We start from the raw sequence: 15,436 nt of genomic DNA on the forward strand, positions 1-15,436 counted from the left end.
ACACTGCAGTGGGCTTGAGTGGCGTGTCAGCGCAGCAGTGGCAGCTGGAAGAGCAGACATTGACTGGCACAGATAGTCCTCAGTGGCATGTCAGTGCAACGGAAGCACACACTGACCAAACGGGCAGGGCTTGGCCGCCTGCAAATAGGCCTAGACGGAACACTAGAAGTACAAGGCAAAATTACCCGGTAGCGTACATTTATACTGTACAGAGAGCCACAGGCGGGTGAACGAGAGTCAAGTTTGTCCATACACTTGTCTGATTTAATCTGATTTCGATGCATCAGGCCGATAAAGTGGTTGAAACTGGAAAATCGGATCAGTGGTTTAAGATCTGATGCACGGTCTCATGCACATCAGATTGGAGCCCATAGATTGCTAGTGCTGCACTAAGGATCTATCACATGCATTCCTGCTCCCGATAAACTGCTGGGCGTTTCAAGTGGGTGAGCCGAAACTTCTCCCCTCGGAAAGTAGCAGTAGTGTATGTGGGCCTTTCAGATTTGTTCTACAGTGTAATGCAGTGAGCTGTAAATCACTGAACTTTGTTTGCCACGGGTGCTGGACGGGATCCCGACAGTCGTTTGCCCGACTTTGGGATCCCGACTGTCAAAAGGACGACAGCCGGGTGCTCGACGGCCACCCGCTATTTTCCCTCGTGGGGGTCCACAACCCCCATAGAGGGAGAATAGAGTAGGTGGCTCGCGTAGCGAGCCTCCGTGCCCGCATCGTGGCGAGCCCGCAAGGGGCATTTTTGCGCTCGCCACGCTGTCTGACTCCGGGTAGTCGGGATAATGACTGTCGGGATCCCGACTGTCGGAGCCCCGTACCACACCCGTTTGCCACAGTGGAGGGTGCTGGTTGATCTTCAGTGTTTAGGGAATGTTTTTCTGAAATGGTTTAGATGCAAGTTAAATAGTAATTTTGATTTCCCGCTCTTTAGAATTTTTTTACTGAGGGAATGGGGGTATGTACTGTGGGCTTCTCACTGACATGATCTAAACCCAAATGAGTATGTACAGACTATTCTCAAATGCCTGAGACAGCGTGTTCCAGCCATAACCATTAACCGGATTGTAGTTTACTGACTGATTAGAATTTGCCATTTTTTACCCAAGTGTGTCCATGTTAATTCAGCTGTTGGAACGTTGGCAACTTGAAAATCACATTTTCCTCTTGCAGCCCATACATCTGGACAGGAAAATGTGATTTGGCTGCTGCTGATTACCCCATATTCTGCATGCCATTGTACAGTGTAGGTGTAGTGCCTCTTTAAGTGACTTTGCATTGACCGGTGTATGAATATTGTTGTGATGTGGTGAAAGTAGCTCAATAGAGGGATGTATAGGAGCTTATATCAGATTCCAAACAGCTTTTACATTGAATAATTGAAATGATTCACTGGCAGCATACAACATAAATGAACAGAAAAATAAGTCTAGCCCCATTCCAGGGCGCTATCCCAATGTTTGTCTCCTCACTTTATTTGCAGACTAGCTGCCGAAATATAGAATCTCAAAGTGTTGCAGGTAAATTGCAGGCTCCAGCCTGACATCTGTCTGCCACAGCTTCACACAGCTTGGTGGTAGTTCTCTGCACATGATGCAGGTCTGGGCCAATCGCCTCCAAGCAAACTGATCTGACTACAACACCTAGATTCTCTTGTGGCAGCCACGATGTGTGTTTAAAGACTTCTGTGTGGATACATTCCTCCAGCCACACACATCACCTGCTCACTAATGCAACCTTTACTGATTCTTATCTATCGATATGTATTTAGTACATTTATACCTGCAGACTATAGGTGTGTGACACACTGGCACACACCCAGTTATGGTCCTGATCAGATGTAATACCGCGGGTACTAAAGAGCACCTGTAATATACTGCTGATGCTCCGATCACTGTTTTATTTTATGTGCTGCATATAAGATATCCAGGATCCGATCTGTTGGCCCGATCCATCTGAATCGGATGAAAACCGTCCAAATCGGAGAAGTGTTCCAAATATAGCACTTCAAATATAGCAATTAATGAGTATTTCACCATTTTATGGGGATTTATGATTGTATTAAGTCATTAACAAAAAATGTGTTCTATTTTAACTTGACCGGTGCACCTTGTAGTTACCCTTTCTGTTCTATGGGTTATATACACTGTGGTAGTAGGTAGCACCTCCCCTTTTTATTTTATTTTTATTTTTTTAATCAGATTGAATAAAATAACACTGAAGACAGAGACAAGATAGCACAGGCAGTTTTTCTTTCTATAGTACATATTAAGTTAACTTAATCTATATAGCTTCTACTATTTAATAAAGTGTATATCTTTTACAGCAAGGAGCGTACTATACACAGCCCCTGTATGCAGCCCCTCCACACGTAATTCATCACACTACAGTTGTGCAACCCAACGGAATGCCAGCAACTATGTATCCAGCACCAATTGCTTCCCCAAGAGGTAATGGTATGGCTATGGGAATGGTAGCTGGGACCACAATGGCGATGTCGGCAGGTAATCTGTCTCCAGGTATTAAAACGTGTATTTTATAATGACAATATTCAATTGTTTTGCCAAGTGCTGCTTACTTACCGTGCATGTTATGCACAGATGAATCCGCTTTGTATTCTGCAGTTTAGTCATTTTAAAAGCCTCACTGAGTGTATGTCGGCTAGTCACCTCAGGAGGGGGCAAACAGTAATAATAGGCACCATGGCACTTGCTCCAATGGCAAAACAAATAACTATCGGCGTGCACCAAAACCATTGATTTTGTCACCTGAAATGACCTTGTAGGTCATTTTAAGACCCCCCCCTTATAAAGGTGTTCATGTTAATTTGCACAATGTTGCATGGTGGGACACTTGAGGCTCAATCTTATTAGGCCCTGTCTCTTTCCTTGTGTGTGCAACAAAGATGCTAATTAGAGAGTATGAACTTTTTATGTTTAGGCTACATGAACTTTGTTTTGTCACATGAAATAATCAAATTTGCTAAAAGATAGTATGTATGTATGTATATGTGTGTGTGTGTATATATATATATATATATATATATATATATATATATATATATATATATATATATATATATATATATATATATATATATATATATATATATATATATATATATATAATGTCACTCACCAGTCTTGTAGCATAAACAAGTGATTTTTAATCAGGCAGCATGGCGACCTTTTCCTTTGTCCTAGAGGTGGACCGAAACGTCGACCAACCAACTGTTTGCCATGCTGCCTGATTAAAAATCACTTTTTTTTGCTACATCACTGGTGAGTGACTCCTGCTTTGCTTGTATACTTACATTGGACCGTCCTTTGGCCCTCTATGGAGTGTCACCCCGGCTTTTTTTTATTATTATTATTTATTTGGTGCCATTTGAGGATGCTTTCTATGTACAGTGTAATATTTATCCTGTTCAGTATGAAAAAAGAATCTTGTTTTTTGTAGGTACGTTGTTGACCACCCATTCACCAACTCAAGTAGCTCCTCATCAAGTCACGATGCCTGCATATCGGCCTCCAGGGACACCAACTTATAGTTATGTCCCCCCACAGTGGTGACTTGCCTACCAGTGTAAGCACATTTCCTAGCATCTCTTGCACTGTGCAGCGATATACCAACCATTTATTACAGGCCTCCTGCATGCAATGGTTAGCAGTTGACTTTGTTTCTTCTAAGGTCAGGTTTCTTATTGCAGACATGGTAAGAAAAAACAAAAACCCTTAAATATATATTTTATTTTTTAATATGACATTGGTAAGCTGGCCCAGTGTGTGGCACAAAAATATGATGCCAAATTCAAGTGGATATATTGGGCATGCTTGCCAAAACTCCCCCAAAAATGACCATGGCAAAAAAAAGGCCTGGCCTTGTATTGGAGGCCTTTTAATGCCGATGTTAATTCACAGCCTTTAAAATTCCATAGAGGTTTAATAGGACCACTAAACCCTATAACACATGTTTGCTGAAGCATTCCTTATAACATTCACAATTACCTGGTTTTACACACACCCCTACCTACCTCAGGGCTCGACAAATCCCGGGGCGCATTGTGACCAAATTTGCATGGTGCACCCTGCCGCCCAGCATTCCCCTTGCCGGGTAGAGTGGTGTGCTTGCAATAATGTAAACAGCCAGGAAGAGCTTCGACAATCCATCTGGCTGTACCACAGCTATTGGAAAATTCGAGCTGGGTCACAAGCCAATTGGAGCTCATGGTTTGGTAGCCAGTCAGGAGCGGCAATGGTAGCTGATTGGCTCGCAAGTTGCCTCGAGTTTTGCTATAGCTGTGGACCAGTTCTGATACAGCCGGGTGGGTTGTCCACTGCTCTGCCTGGCTGTTGCCGCTACCGCGTATGGTAACGGTGGGGAGGAGGGGTGAAGAGCAGGGGTAATCAACCGTGGCAACGAGCACTTTCATCCTTGTTCCTAGATTTTAAAAATAAATTGGCAAACCCTGACCAACCTAATCAGTGATCCCTTTGGTTCTGTCTCTAGAGGTCTCTTCCAATAAAAGCTCCTAATAGAATCCATATCTGTATCGGCCTTTATGTTCTAGAGTTTGACCTTAACAAGCAGTGGTCCTCAAGGCACACCAACAGTCCAGGTATTATGGCTTATTCACAGTTGGTATAATGAAGCGGACTAACTTACCCACTGGTGACTTTATTTGTAAGCCTGAATAGCATTAAAACCTGGACTGTTGGTGTCCCTTGAGGAAAGCTGTTGAGGACACTGATATCAAGGACAATCGTGCTATGAATCCTTGCTGACCTGTATTTCTGGAACCGTTTGAAATTTTATTTTTTATTTTTTTGCAGGTTGATAGATGGAAGATATGCAAGTAAGAAGCTTATTAGATGGTGCTGAAGTCTTTATGCCTCCAGCGAGAAGTTTCTTCCTTCTGAATTCTCTCAACACTTAGCCTAACACTAATTCAGGATCTGAAGATTTCCATTATTGCATATTTTAACAACTTTGGACTCTAGTGGTTGTCTTAACATGAAAATCCTGTTTTGTGGACAGTCTTGCAGTTTTTTTTAGCTAATTCTAATGACAAAAAGGGAGTATAAAGTTTTGATCCATATCTAGTTGAATGCATGTTTAAACACAATTAAGCTTGCTCATTTTATTGCAGTGACATATGCAAAACAAAAAAAAAATCATATGCAAACTCAAAAGGAATAGGAAGAGATGGTCGGGCCTTTATCCAATCCTTAGGTCTGACGAGCTTGAGGCAAGACTAATAACCACAGTGTGTACTGAGTGTTGTTCTACCATTCTTTGAAGATTGTTGCTAGTTCAATGGTGCCATGTTAAAATAGCAAAGTTATTTACCACACCCTAAACAAATAGCGCAATTCAGTATATACCCAACTTCTCACTAGGAATGTGTATTTTTTTATGTTTATCGTTTTCTGTTTTTTTTTTTATTTTTTACATTGTATTAAAAAGGAATAGCTGATTTCAAGTGATGTGACCAGCTGTGTGAGCGAGTAAGATTTCTTAGTGTGTAGGCACAGTGTGTGACACTAATTGTATCTCATTCCTTGGGGCAGCCACTGCCATGCATGAAGTGGCTGCTCATGTGTAGTAGTAGTATTGGCTCAGCACTACCTGCAGGTTAGGCGCAATGACACATTCCACAGACATGGAAATGACCTGCTCCTGTTGTGTGACATTGGAGAAAGTTCTACGCATCACAGAATGTGAATGGGAAATAAGATTAGTTCTCCTCCTAGTCGGTTCATACTGTACAGTGACTGCAAGTCATTATATTATTTTATTTTATTTTTGTATTTTTTTTTTAATATCTAACTTTTTGATCACTTTGTGCTGAAGTTTGTGTTTTGGCATTCCACATAAATAAACAAATATGATGAACATTCCCAATTCCAATGTGATTTTTGATTTCATTTACTTTTTTTTTTTTTTTTTTTTTTTTTTTTAAATACCTCTAGTAACACTTCCAGTTACACATTACTGGAACCTAAACCTGCAATAAATAAGTGATTTTTATTTGAAGACCGGTTTAATGTAACATTCTGGGTGAGCATTTTTCCCACCCACCCCTTCCAGATTTTTCATCAGTTCTTTGGAGTTTTTTTTTTTGTGTGATACTATTACCTTCATGGCCCCCTAAAGTGATTGGTCTCATGGTTTATTTCTGTATAGAAGATACAGAATTATATGCATTCAGCATTTGTTTCATTTAAAAGAATGTCACCTATACAATTGGACCTTTAAACGTTCTTATTCCGTGAGTATTGGGTATATTCTAGTACTAGAGTGTTTTTTAGTCTTCAGTTTTTTTTTTCTTTAATGTGGTGATTCTGTTTCAATGATCTTTTATAGGAGTGGCCATCTCCTGACATGCAGTGTTTGGTACATATTTAGCTATACTCTATAAAGGAGTCTTCATTTCAGTGTTAGCTTCATTAGAACTGCCAAAACTCGGCAGCATTGTGAACGGGTGTCTGTAAAAGAGACTGTCAGTAAGTGGAGTGATAATATAAATGCAACAACCTGTGCCTAGCGGTTACATAACTATTATTCAGCCCAGGTAGTTGACCAGAGCAGAAGGAATTTAATACCGTGTTGCAGAGCAATGCATAGTGGGAATACTAGCTAGAGTATCGAAGTGTATTTACACTCGCTCAAATGATCTATTACATTTCTTTGACTTGTGTGGTGCCCCCTTTATAAAGTCACTTGTTTCAGCATCATTCAGGAGTATTTACATGGAACACAGCTGCTAGATAGAGGCACACTTTTACTGCGTGCCCCCTGTTATCTTACTCACTCAACTTCAGTATGGTCCTTTGATAAGTAAGTATTGCTAACAAATCTGTTTCACTTGCGGGAGGTCCCAATACTTTTGTGACCCTTTTTCTGATTGGAAACACTAACATAAACATTTTATTTACAAATATTAAAAATCTTTCTGCCACTTATATAATTCATTGTCAAATACCGTATTGCACTGTTTATCGTTTTTATTTTCTCTGTAAACTAGAATATTGTAGGACGGTCTAAAAAGGTGAGCAATATGGTTATGATGGCTACATTAAAAAGTAATTCCCCAGGTGAAAGTAAAACAGATCTAAAGAGCCCTAACTCACTTAATTTTTATTTAATTTCTTTCGGTATTTTGCCGAAACGGAATTGAGTAAAAAAATAAATCCATCCAACCTGTTTGGAAACCTGTTTTGGAAAGTAACCCAAATACACAAATTCTAAATAAATATTTAAGACGGCATTTCAGATTCTAAGATTCTTGATTGGAAAAAGTACTTATCTAAATATACATTAAAAAAAATAGTCATCACCCGTCACATGCTATATATTATGTAAATGTAAACAAGCTAGCCACCTTGTCTCAAAGGGTTTGGATATGAAATATATAATACATGGGATTTATTTTTTATTTCTTTTATTTGTTTTTCTTTTGTTCGTTTTTTTTATGTGCAGCTTTCATACTTTTATATGTAGATTTAAATGTTGTCTTCCAAAAAGAAAGCAAAATACCATTCTTCAATTCAACAATGTCTCCGATTGTGGATGGATGGCAAATACATTCTGAGCCAGTTCCATTATGTATACTTTTTTGTATAATGTGATTAGGCCAGCTCAGATTTCACTTATTTAAAAGCACGTTTATTGTAACAAGAATTGTTATGTATTAAAACTGTTTTCAATAAAGATTGACTTGTGTTGCTTACTTGAGATTACTTTGTTTCTTCATCCCTTGATATAAGGGAAATTGCTGTCCTTTTAACATCAATTACCAATATTGGTCTCTTCCCCCTGTTGTCACTGACCATAGAATAAGTTGCACTCTATCCTCTCCAAATGTCCTGGAAGTGCAGTCAAGCATACTGTATGAAAGCATCATTTCAATGGATGTTTGTTTACCTAAATATACACTGATCATCCATAACATGAAAAGTACCTGCCAAATATTGTGTATGTCTCCCTTGTGCTCCAAAAGAGCTCTGACCTGCTGAGGCATTGGGTCCACAAAACCTCTGAAACCTGTCCTGTGGTATCTGGCAGCAACAGATAATTTTTAAATACTGCGTTTTTCTATACAAAAATAAGTTGGCGCCATAGATAACCTAAAAATGCCGCAGATGTTTGATCAGTTGGAGATCTGGGAGGTTTGGAGGCAAATTTTAAACCTTCAACGCTCCATGTCCTGTTCCTCAAGCCACTGATCAATTCTGCAGTGTGGTAGTGCGCATTATCCTGCTGAAAGCGGCCACGGCCATCAGGGAATACCGCTTACATTAAGGGGTGTACTTGGCCTGCAACAGTGTTTAGGTCTATGGTATGTGTCAATAGAACAGCCACATGAATGGCAGAACCCAAAGGTTTCCAGCATCACAATGCCAGCTTGCCTTCTTGCAACAACAGCTCACTAACTTCTACATTTACCCCACAGCTGTTTTCCACCTGTACCAGACTCTTGAAAAAGCCCTTGATGAAGTTGCTCCTGTTTCCCATTACACACCACGCAGGCTTAGGTGCAAGCCGTGGCACTCCGAAATATCAAGACTACTACAAAATCAGCCAAGTAAAGTAGAACACCAACGGTGTAAATTTTGTAATCTGAATGATTTGCTCGCATATAAGACTATCTACCACTCCTACTGTAATGCTTTGGACACTGCCAAACAAACATACTTCCAATCTCTCATCACTTCTCATGCCACCAACCATAAGTGACTTTTTAACACATTAAGTCTCTTCTGTAGTCTCCCGCACCGGCTATCATCAGTGCACAAGACCTTGCCTCCTACTTAAAGGACAAGATTGATAACATCCGAGATGAAATGGTATGCTCTTCCACGACCTCTAACCCACTTTCTTCCCCACCTGAACTCTGGCATTTTCTTTTCATATTTGAGCCCACAAATGAAAAGGAAGTATCCACACTCTTTTTATCTTCCTACTCCACTAACTCTCCCCTTGATCCTATACCTGCACAAGTCAATAAAACTGTCTCCTGTGCTTATCCCAACCTTAACTAAAGTCTGCAATCTCTCTCTTGCTACTAGTCCTTTTCCTTCTCTGTTCAAACGTAGTGATTACTCCCATTCTGAAAAAACACAATTCTAAAGCCCTGTACACACAGGGGAGATATATTGCTAGCAATATATGGCTGAGCAATATATTGCTCAGTTTCTCCTTTTCATCAGCGACCAGAGATGGTCGCTGATGAAAGGGAACCTCTGCCGGCAGTGCCGCAGAGGTAATCAGCTGGTCGCAGGAGCAAGCGATTTATCACCGGGGCACGCTCCCATCACTGGCAATATGGTTGCCTGCGACCATATTTCCAGCGATTTCAGCCCCTGTGTGTACACAGCTATACCCTAACTCTTTCTAACTACCGTCCTATCTCTCAACTCCCATGCCTCTCCAAGCTACTTGAGAGACTTCTCTACTCTCACGTCACACACATTCTTAATTCTCACACCCTATTAGACCCACTTCAGTCAGGCTGTCGTTCCCAACACTCCACTGAGACAGCACTGACTAAAGTGGTGAATGATCTGCTAACTGCTAAGTCTAAATGCCATTACTCACTACTTATTCTTCTAGATCTTTCTGCTGCGTTTGACACTATTGATCACACTCTTCTCATACAAACACTGCACTCCCTAGGTCTTAATGATACAGCCCTTTCCTGGTTCTCATCTTACCTATCTGATCGCTCTTTCTGTGATCGCTTCTCTGATTCTACCTCCTCTTCGCTACCACTGTCATTTAGAGTACTGCAAGGCTCAGTCTTATGTCCTCTGTTTTTCTCAATATATACCTTGGCAAACTAATTGGCTCTTTTGGATTTCAGTATCACTTGTATGCAGACGAACCTCAAAACTATCAACCCCAGTGTTGTCACCACTGATCTTGGGCTGAGTTTCTGAATGCCTCCCTGCCATCTCATCCTAGATGTCTTCTCGCCACCTCAAACTCAATATTTCAAAAACGGAATTACTTCTATTCCCACCAGCCAAGAACAGTTACTTCCTGATCTCTCCATAACTGTTGACAACTCGACAATCTACCCTACCCCACAAGCTTGTTGCCTAGGGGTCATCCTCGACTCTGAACTGTCCTTTGTTCCCCACATCAATCTGTCGGCAAATCATGTTACATGCATCTAAAAAACATCCAACATATGACCGTATCTCACACAACACTAAATCTCTTATCCATGCACTCATTATATCCCGCATTGATTATTGCAATAGTCTCTCAACTGGTCTTCCCAAGAACAGCCTCTTGCCAATGAAATCCATTTTAAAAGCCCCGCAAGGGGATGCATATCCGCGTCCACTCGCGGGGCACGCTGAGCTCGCCACGCTTCGGGCTCGGTGGCTCGCAACACTTTATAAAATTACTCCACGTCCACGTGGATAGTGGGGATATGATCCATTATGTATTAGCTCAGCTCCAGTTACGTAAATTACGTCGTTTACGTAGCCAGCATAGTGGTGTATTGGTTTTCTCAATACACGGTCAGAAAGGGAAAGGGTTTTTGGGGGTGATCGCACAAGACTCGGGTATGGAGAGGACCCCTGTGTAGCAATTAATGGGTACGTATTGTAGGGGTGTGCTACCTCAGGACAAGATTTATGGACATGTAAGGAAAGAGAAGAATGTCCTTTTGTTAGGTGCACCTCATAGAACAAGATTATAAAATATAACTTTTAATTAATCATTTATAAAAGGCTGCAAAAATTTAAAACCATATAACAGACAAGGGTAGGTACACACACACATATAAAATGGGGTGGCAGGCAGGTGTTTGCTGACAATAGTCTTTATTAATATTGTAAGGGTAGCAGTGTGCAGGGCTAACACGATGACTTCACCAGATCGCTGTTTGATGCAGAAGCAAGTATCACTCCGCTAATAGAGTCTAGATCAGTGGTCGCCAACCCGTCGCTCGCGAGCTACCGGTAGCTCGCCTGAGCGAAACGGGTGGCTCGACCACTGCTGTCTGCACTGCCCGGTCCGCCCGCCCGCCCGATGTGTCCGCTGGCTTGCGGCGCTATAGCCGCCGCTATAGCCATCGCCTTGCCCGGCTTTAGTCAGCGGGGACCAGTGGAGACAGCACACAGGCGCTAGAAGTCATATTTGACCTCTAGCGTCTGACAGGGAGCACCGCGCTAAGCGCTCCCGGCACTTCCGGGTAACGCTGCAGCAGCGCAGCTCTGTGTTGTTCCCAGTCATAGGCTAGAAGTCAAATATGACTTCTAGCATGGTGTGGGGTTGTGGGGGGGAAGAACGGCAATTGCCAGCAGGGTGATCATGGAGCTGAGCTCCGAACGCACCAGCAGCAGCAGCAATGATTAATTTATTATGCCCATGTGAAGACGGGCATAGTGGAGGGGGCAATCAGTGACCCCCTTGTCAATGAGCATTAACCCCTGGCAACAAAAATGAACCCCTGACAGCAAGCAGGTAATTTACATTTTTTTATTAGAAGCCTTACTGTGGGACATTGTGTGCAATATGTGTAATGGGCATCATTTGTGTGGCACATGTTTAATGAACATCAAGGTGTGGGGCATATGTATAAAGGAGCTTCACGTTGTGGGTCATAGGCATAATGGTGCATCACGGTGTGTGGCATATGTATAATGGTGCATCACGGTGTGTGGCATATGTATAATGGTGCATCACGGTGTGTGGCATATGTATAATGGTGCATCACGGTGTGCGGCATATGTATAATGGACATCACGGTGTGCGGCATATGTATAATGGAGTATCACGGTGTGTGGCATATGTATAATGGTGCATCACGGTGTGGCATATGTATAATGGTGCATCACGGTGTGGCATATGTATAATGGAGCATCACGGTGTGGGGCATATGTATAATGGAGCATCACGGTGTGGGGCATATGTATAATGGAGCATCACGGTGTGGCATATGTAAAATGGGCATCATGGTGTGTGGCATATGTATAATGGAGTATCACGGTGTGGCATATGTATAATGGAGTATCACGGTGTGTGGCATATGTATAATGGAGCATCACGGTGTGGGACATATGTATAATGGAGCATCACGATGTGTGGCATATGTATAATGGAGTATCACTGTGGGATATGTATAATGGTGCATCACGGTGTGGGGCATTTGTATAACGGAGTATCACGTTGTTGGGCATATGTATAATGGGCATCGTGTGTGTGTGTGTGGAAAAAATGGGGGATGTAGCCTCGCAGGAGTTCCACGGTAGTAGCTGAACCTTCTAATTTTTGACGCGTGCCTTCGGCACGCGCAGATGACTCTTCTCCTCTGCCTCCAGTGTTGGGAGGTATGTTTTGGGGCATTGCAGTGTGTGGCATAATGTGTCAGGGGCATTACAGTTTGTGGCATTATGTGTAAAGGGCATTTTTTGGGATATTATGCAGATTTTTAATTTTTTTTTACTTTAGTAGCTCTTCGGGTGGTTTATTTTGTCGCGAGTAGCTCCCGACCCAAAAAAGGTTGGAGACCACTGGTCTAGATGAATGCCCTTTTTGTAAGTAACTCATTTTACCTTGTGTATAACACGATATGCTTATACGGTGTAAACCTGCTGCAAATGCTGTGTTTATGCTGATCACAGGCAATGCTGCAGCTATGACATAACTGTCTCATATGGTGTATCTTCTCCGTATCAATATCAGAGAGATCTCGACACCGGTGAGTCAGTGTAAGGTCAGCAGGTAATACAGATGGAGGTATCTCTGGGGTTAATTATTCGCCCAATATATGCTGTAGCGGCATATAAACCTCCAGGAGATTTCCTCACTTTATAGAATAATGGAGACCCAGTGTAGGGTGTCTCTACTATAAGCACATCAGTGGGTAGTAGCCCTGATAAGGGCTATAGAGTCCACACACTGCTAAACATCAATCAAAATGCATTGTATGAAAAAATATAAAGTAATGGGCGCCCTGCTAATACATAAGTACCAATACTTCTTCTCGCATATAAAGCTATTAACCATGCTACACCAGCATATATCTCTTTACTTATCACAAAATCTCCCATCCCGACCACTCCGCTCTGCGGAAGATCTGTCTTCTGCACGGATTACTATCTCCCAATCACTATTATAGGACTTGCATCGGGCTGCTCCCATCCTATGGAATGCCCAGAGATGGTCGCAGATGAAAATGTCACACTGCCGGGAGAAGAGGCAGTAGAAGTTGCTGGTCGGAGGAGCATGCTCCTCCGACCAGCGACCATTCTGGGGCAGAAAACGGGAGCGCACCCGGTGATTTATCGCTGGTGCACACTCCAATCAGTGGCAGTATGGTCGCTCAGCGACCATATTTCCAGCGATATTTGCTATAATCGCCCCCGTGTGTACACAGCCTTATATCATTTTTAGTAGTTACTAACCACAACAATCTTCATTTGTTGGGCACCCCCAGCAGCTCTCTCTGTACTTGGGAGGCAGGAGCTCAATCCATCATAACCTCATTCCCACAGTGCTGAGAGTGAGGAGTTCTGCAGGACTGTTTCTGACTTCAGTAAAGTCCATAGGAAGTTCAGGTGACTTTGTAATATCCATTAAACGTAGAGGCTGAGCCTATTGGGTGCAAAGTATTCGCAGGTGTGGATCATCGCCTCAGCGGCCGCAGTCTTCGGTGGCTGGAATTTGCACAAGGGGTAGCAAGCAATTTTGTACAAAATCGGGTGTTGGCGTTTAAAGGTAATGTTAATGGCAACTCACCTTTCAAATATAATAGGATCGACCACATGGTCTTATAGAGGGCTGCATATACAGTTTGCCATTGGGCTCTCCTAGATAACCAATAGGGGTTAGTTTCTTCCTTTGTGTCCACGTAAATAATTGTATTCACAGCCTTCCATTACTGTACCACATATTGTGTATAACGCTAAAGGTACAATTATTGTATACAATTTGGACTAGATCGCATCTCATCGCACCCAGCAATTGTACCGTGTATGGGCACCTTTAGCCTTTATTATTATCCTTTATTTATATGGCGCCACAAGGGTTCCGCAGTGCCCTATTACAGAGTACACATAATCAAAAGAGGAAAACAGTGACTTACAGTTGAAGACCATACAGGACAAGTACAGGGTAAATGATTATAGGAACATCAGCTGATCTACTATCCAGGTGGCAGCAAACAGCATGCTTTGGTGTAGTCTAAGACTGCTGGCCACACATCAGACCAACTTTCCTCCAACCATCCAACTAGTTGCTTGGATGGAATACAAATATGGTACTGGATGGGAGCAAAGGACAATCAGAAATGTGCTCACAAACCCAGGAAAATGGACAAAAACATTCAGTAAAATTGTTTAAATCAAAGAGGTTCAACTACAGTACTGTGTCTGAGCGACAGAGTTTGTCCTTTTCCAGATTTTGGGAGCAAAATTCTGAAGTAAATATTACATTACATTTTCTCCCATCTAGTGCCATATTTATTCTATCCAAGCAACTCGTTGGATAGTCGGAGGAAAGTTGGTGTGATGTGTGGCCAGCATAAGAAAGGATAAGCACATGAGGTAGGAGGTCCCTGCTCATGAGAGCTTACATTCTAAATTATCACCACATGCTATCAATGTGACCTTTGCTTTTACTATGCATCTTATGTCTCCATCAATTTAGCTGTGACACAATTGATACAGTATTAACCTGGGTGAAGGGGAATGGGACAAAATACTTGGGCGCCCGTACCAACCTAATACAGGTTGAGTATCCCTTATCCAAAATGCTCGGGACCAGGAGAATTTTGGATAACGGATTATTCCGTATTTCGGAATATTTTTATATTTCAATGATGTATTTTGAAGTATCTTGCATTTATGCTGTATAAACACATAATATACACGCAAATATATTTTATTAACACATAAAATACACACAAATATATTTTATTTGTTCAAAAAACAAGGTTTCAAAACGTGAAACAAAATGTGTGTACTATCTCAGCACTGAATTTGAATGCCAAGCAATCATTGTCTTGCACATATATAGTGCCAGTTACATATCATGTCCCCAGTGATGCTGTTACAAATGTCCCCAGTGAGTTTTTAGCAAAAAAAAAAAAAATTTCACTTTCTGGAATGTCTGGTTTTCGGGAATAATTCGGATAACGGATATTCGGATACGGGATACTCGACCTGTAGTAATTATCAACTGTCAAAAGTGATTATAATGAATCCACAGTATTGGCATATTAGTGCTTGGGCACTGATTAGTAATGTGGAGGTTCTCCCCTGAGAGTAATTGTAGGTAAAGCGGAAAAAAGAAAAAAACACTCTTTGTTTGGGGGCACATTTATTTAAAACTTAACGTTTAATTGTAAATATTAAAAGCTTATTCTAGCAAATTAGTCATAACAAAACACATACATGACACACAG

The 15,436-nt window shown here is 41.7% G+C and overlaps 1 protein-coding gene across 10 annotated transcripts in view; it reads left to right on the top strand.

Annotated features, from left to right (window-relative positions):
• FAM168B (family with sequence similarity 168 member B) overlaps positions 1–7,741 on the top strand; it is a 104,194-nt gene extending 96,453 nt beyond the window's left edge. For 7 of the 10 annotated variants that reach the window (XM_083178242.1, XM_083178241.1, XM_083178244.1 and 4 more), the window contains 3 exons: positions 2,336–2,528; positions 3,469–3,594; positions 4,842–7,741. In XM_083178242.1, the coding sequence (XP_083034368.1) occupies positions 2,336–2,528; positions 3,469–3,581 (306 nt within the window). In that variant the 3' untranslated portion in view covers positions 3,582–3,594; positions 4,842–7,741. The remainder of the gene's footprint in view (positions 1–2,335; positions 2,529–3,468; positions 3,595–4,841) is intronic. The other 3 variants (XM_083178246.1, XM_083178252.1, XM_083178247.1) reach the window with 2 other exon arrangements.
• Positions 7,742–15,436: the final 7,695 nt, after the last annotated feature.

Source organism: Crinia signifera, chromosome 3 (assembly GCF_055691185.1).
Source record: "Crinia signifera chromosome 3, ASM5569118v1, whole genome shotgun sequence".
In the NCBI taxonomy this organism is placed as follows: Eukaryota; Metazoa; Chordata; class Amphibia; order Anura; family Myobatrachidae; genus Crinia; species Crinia signifera.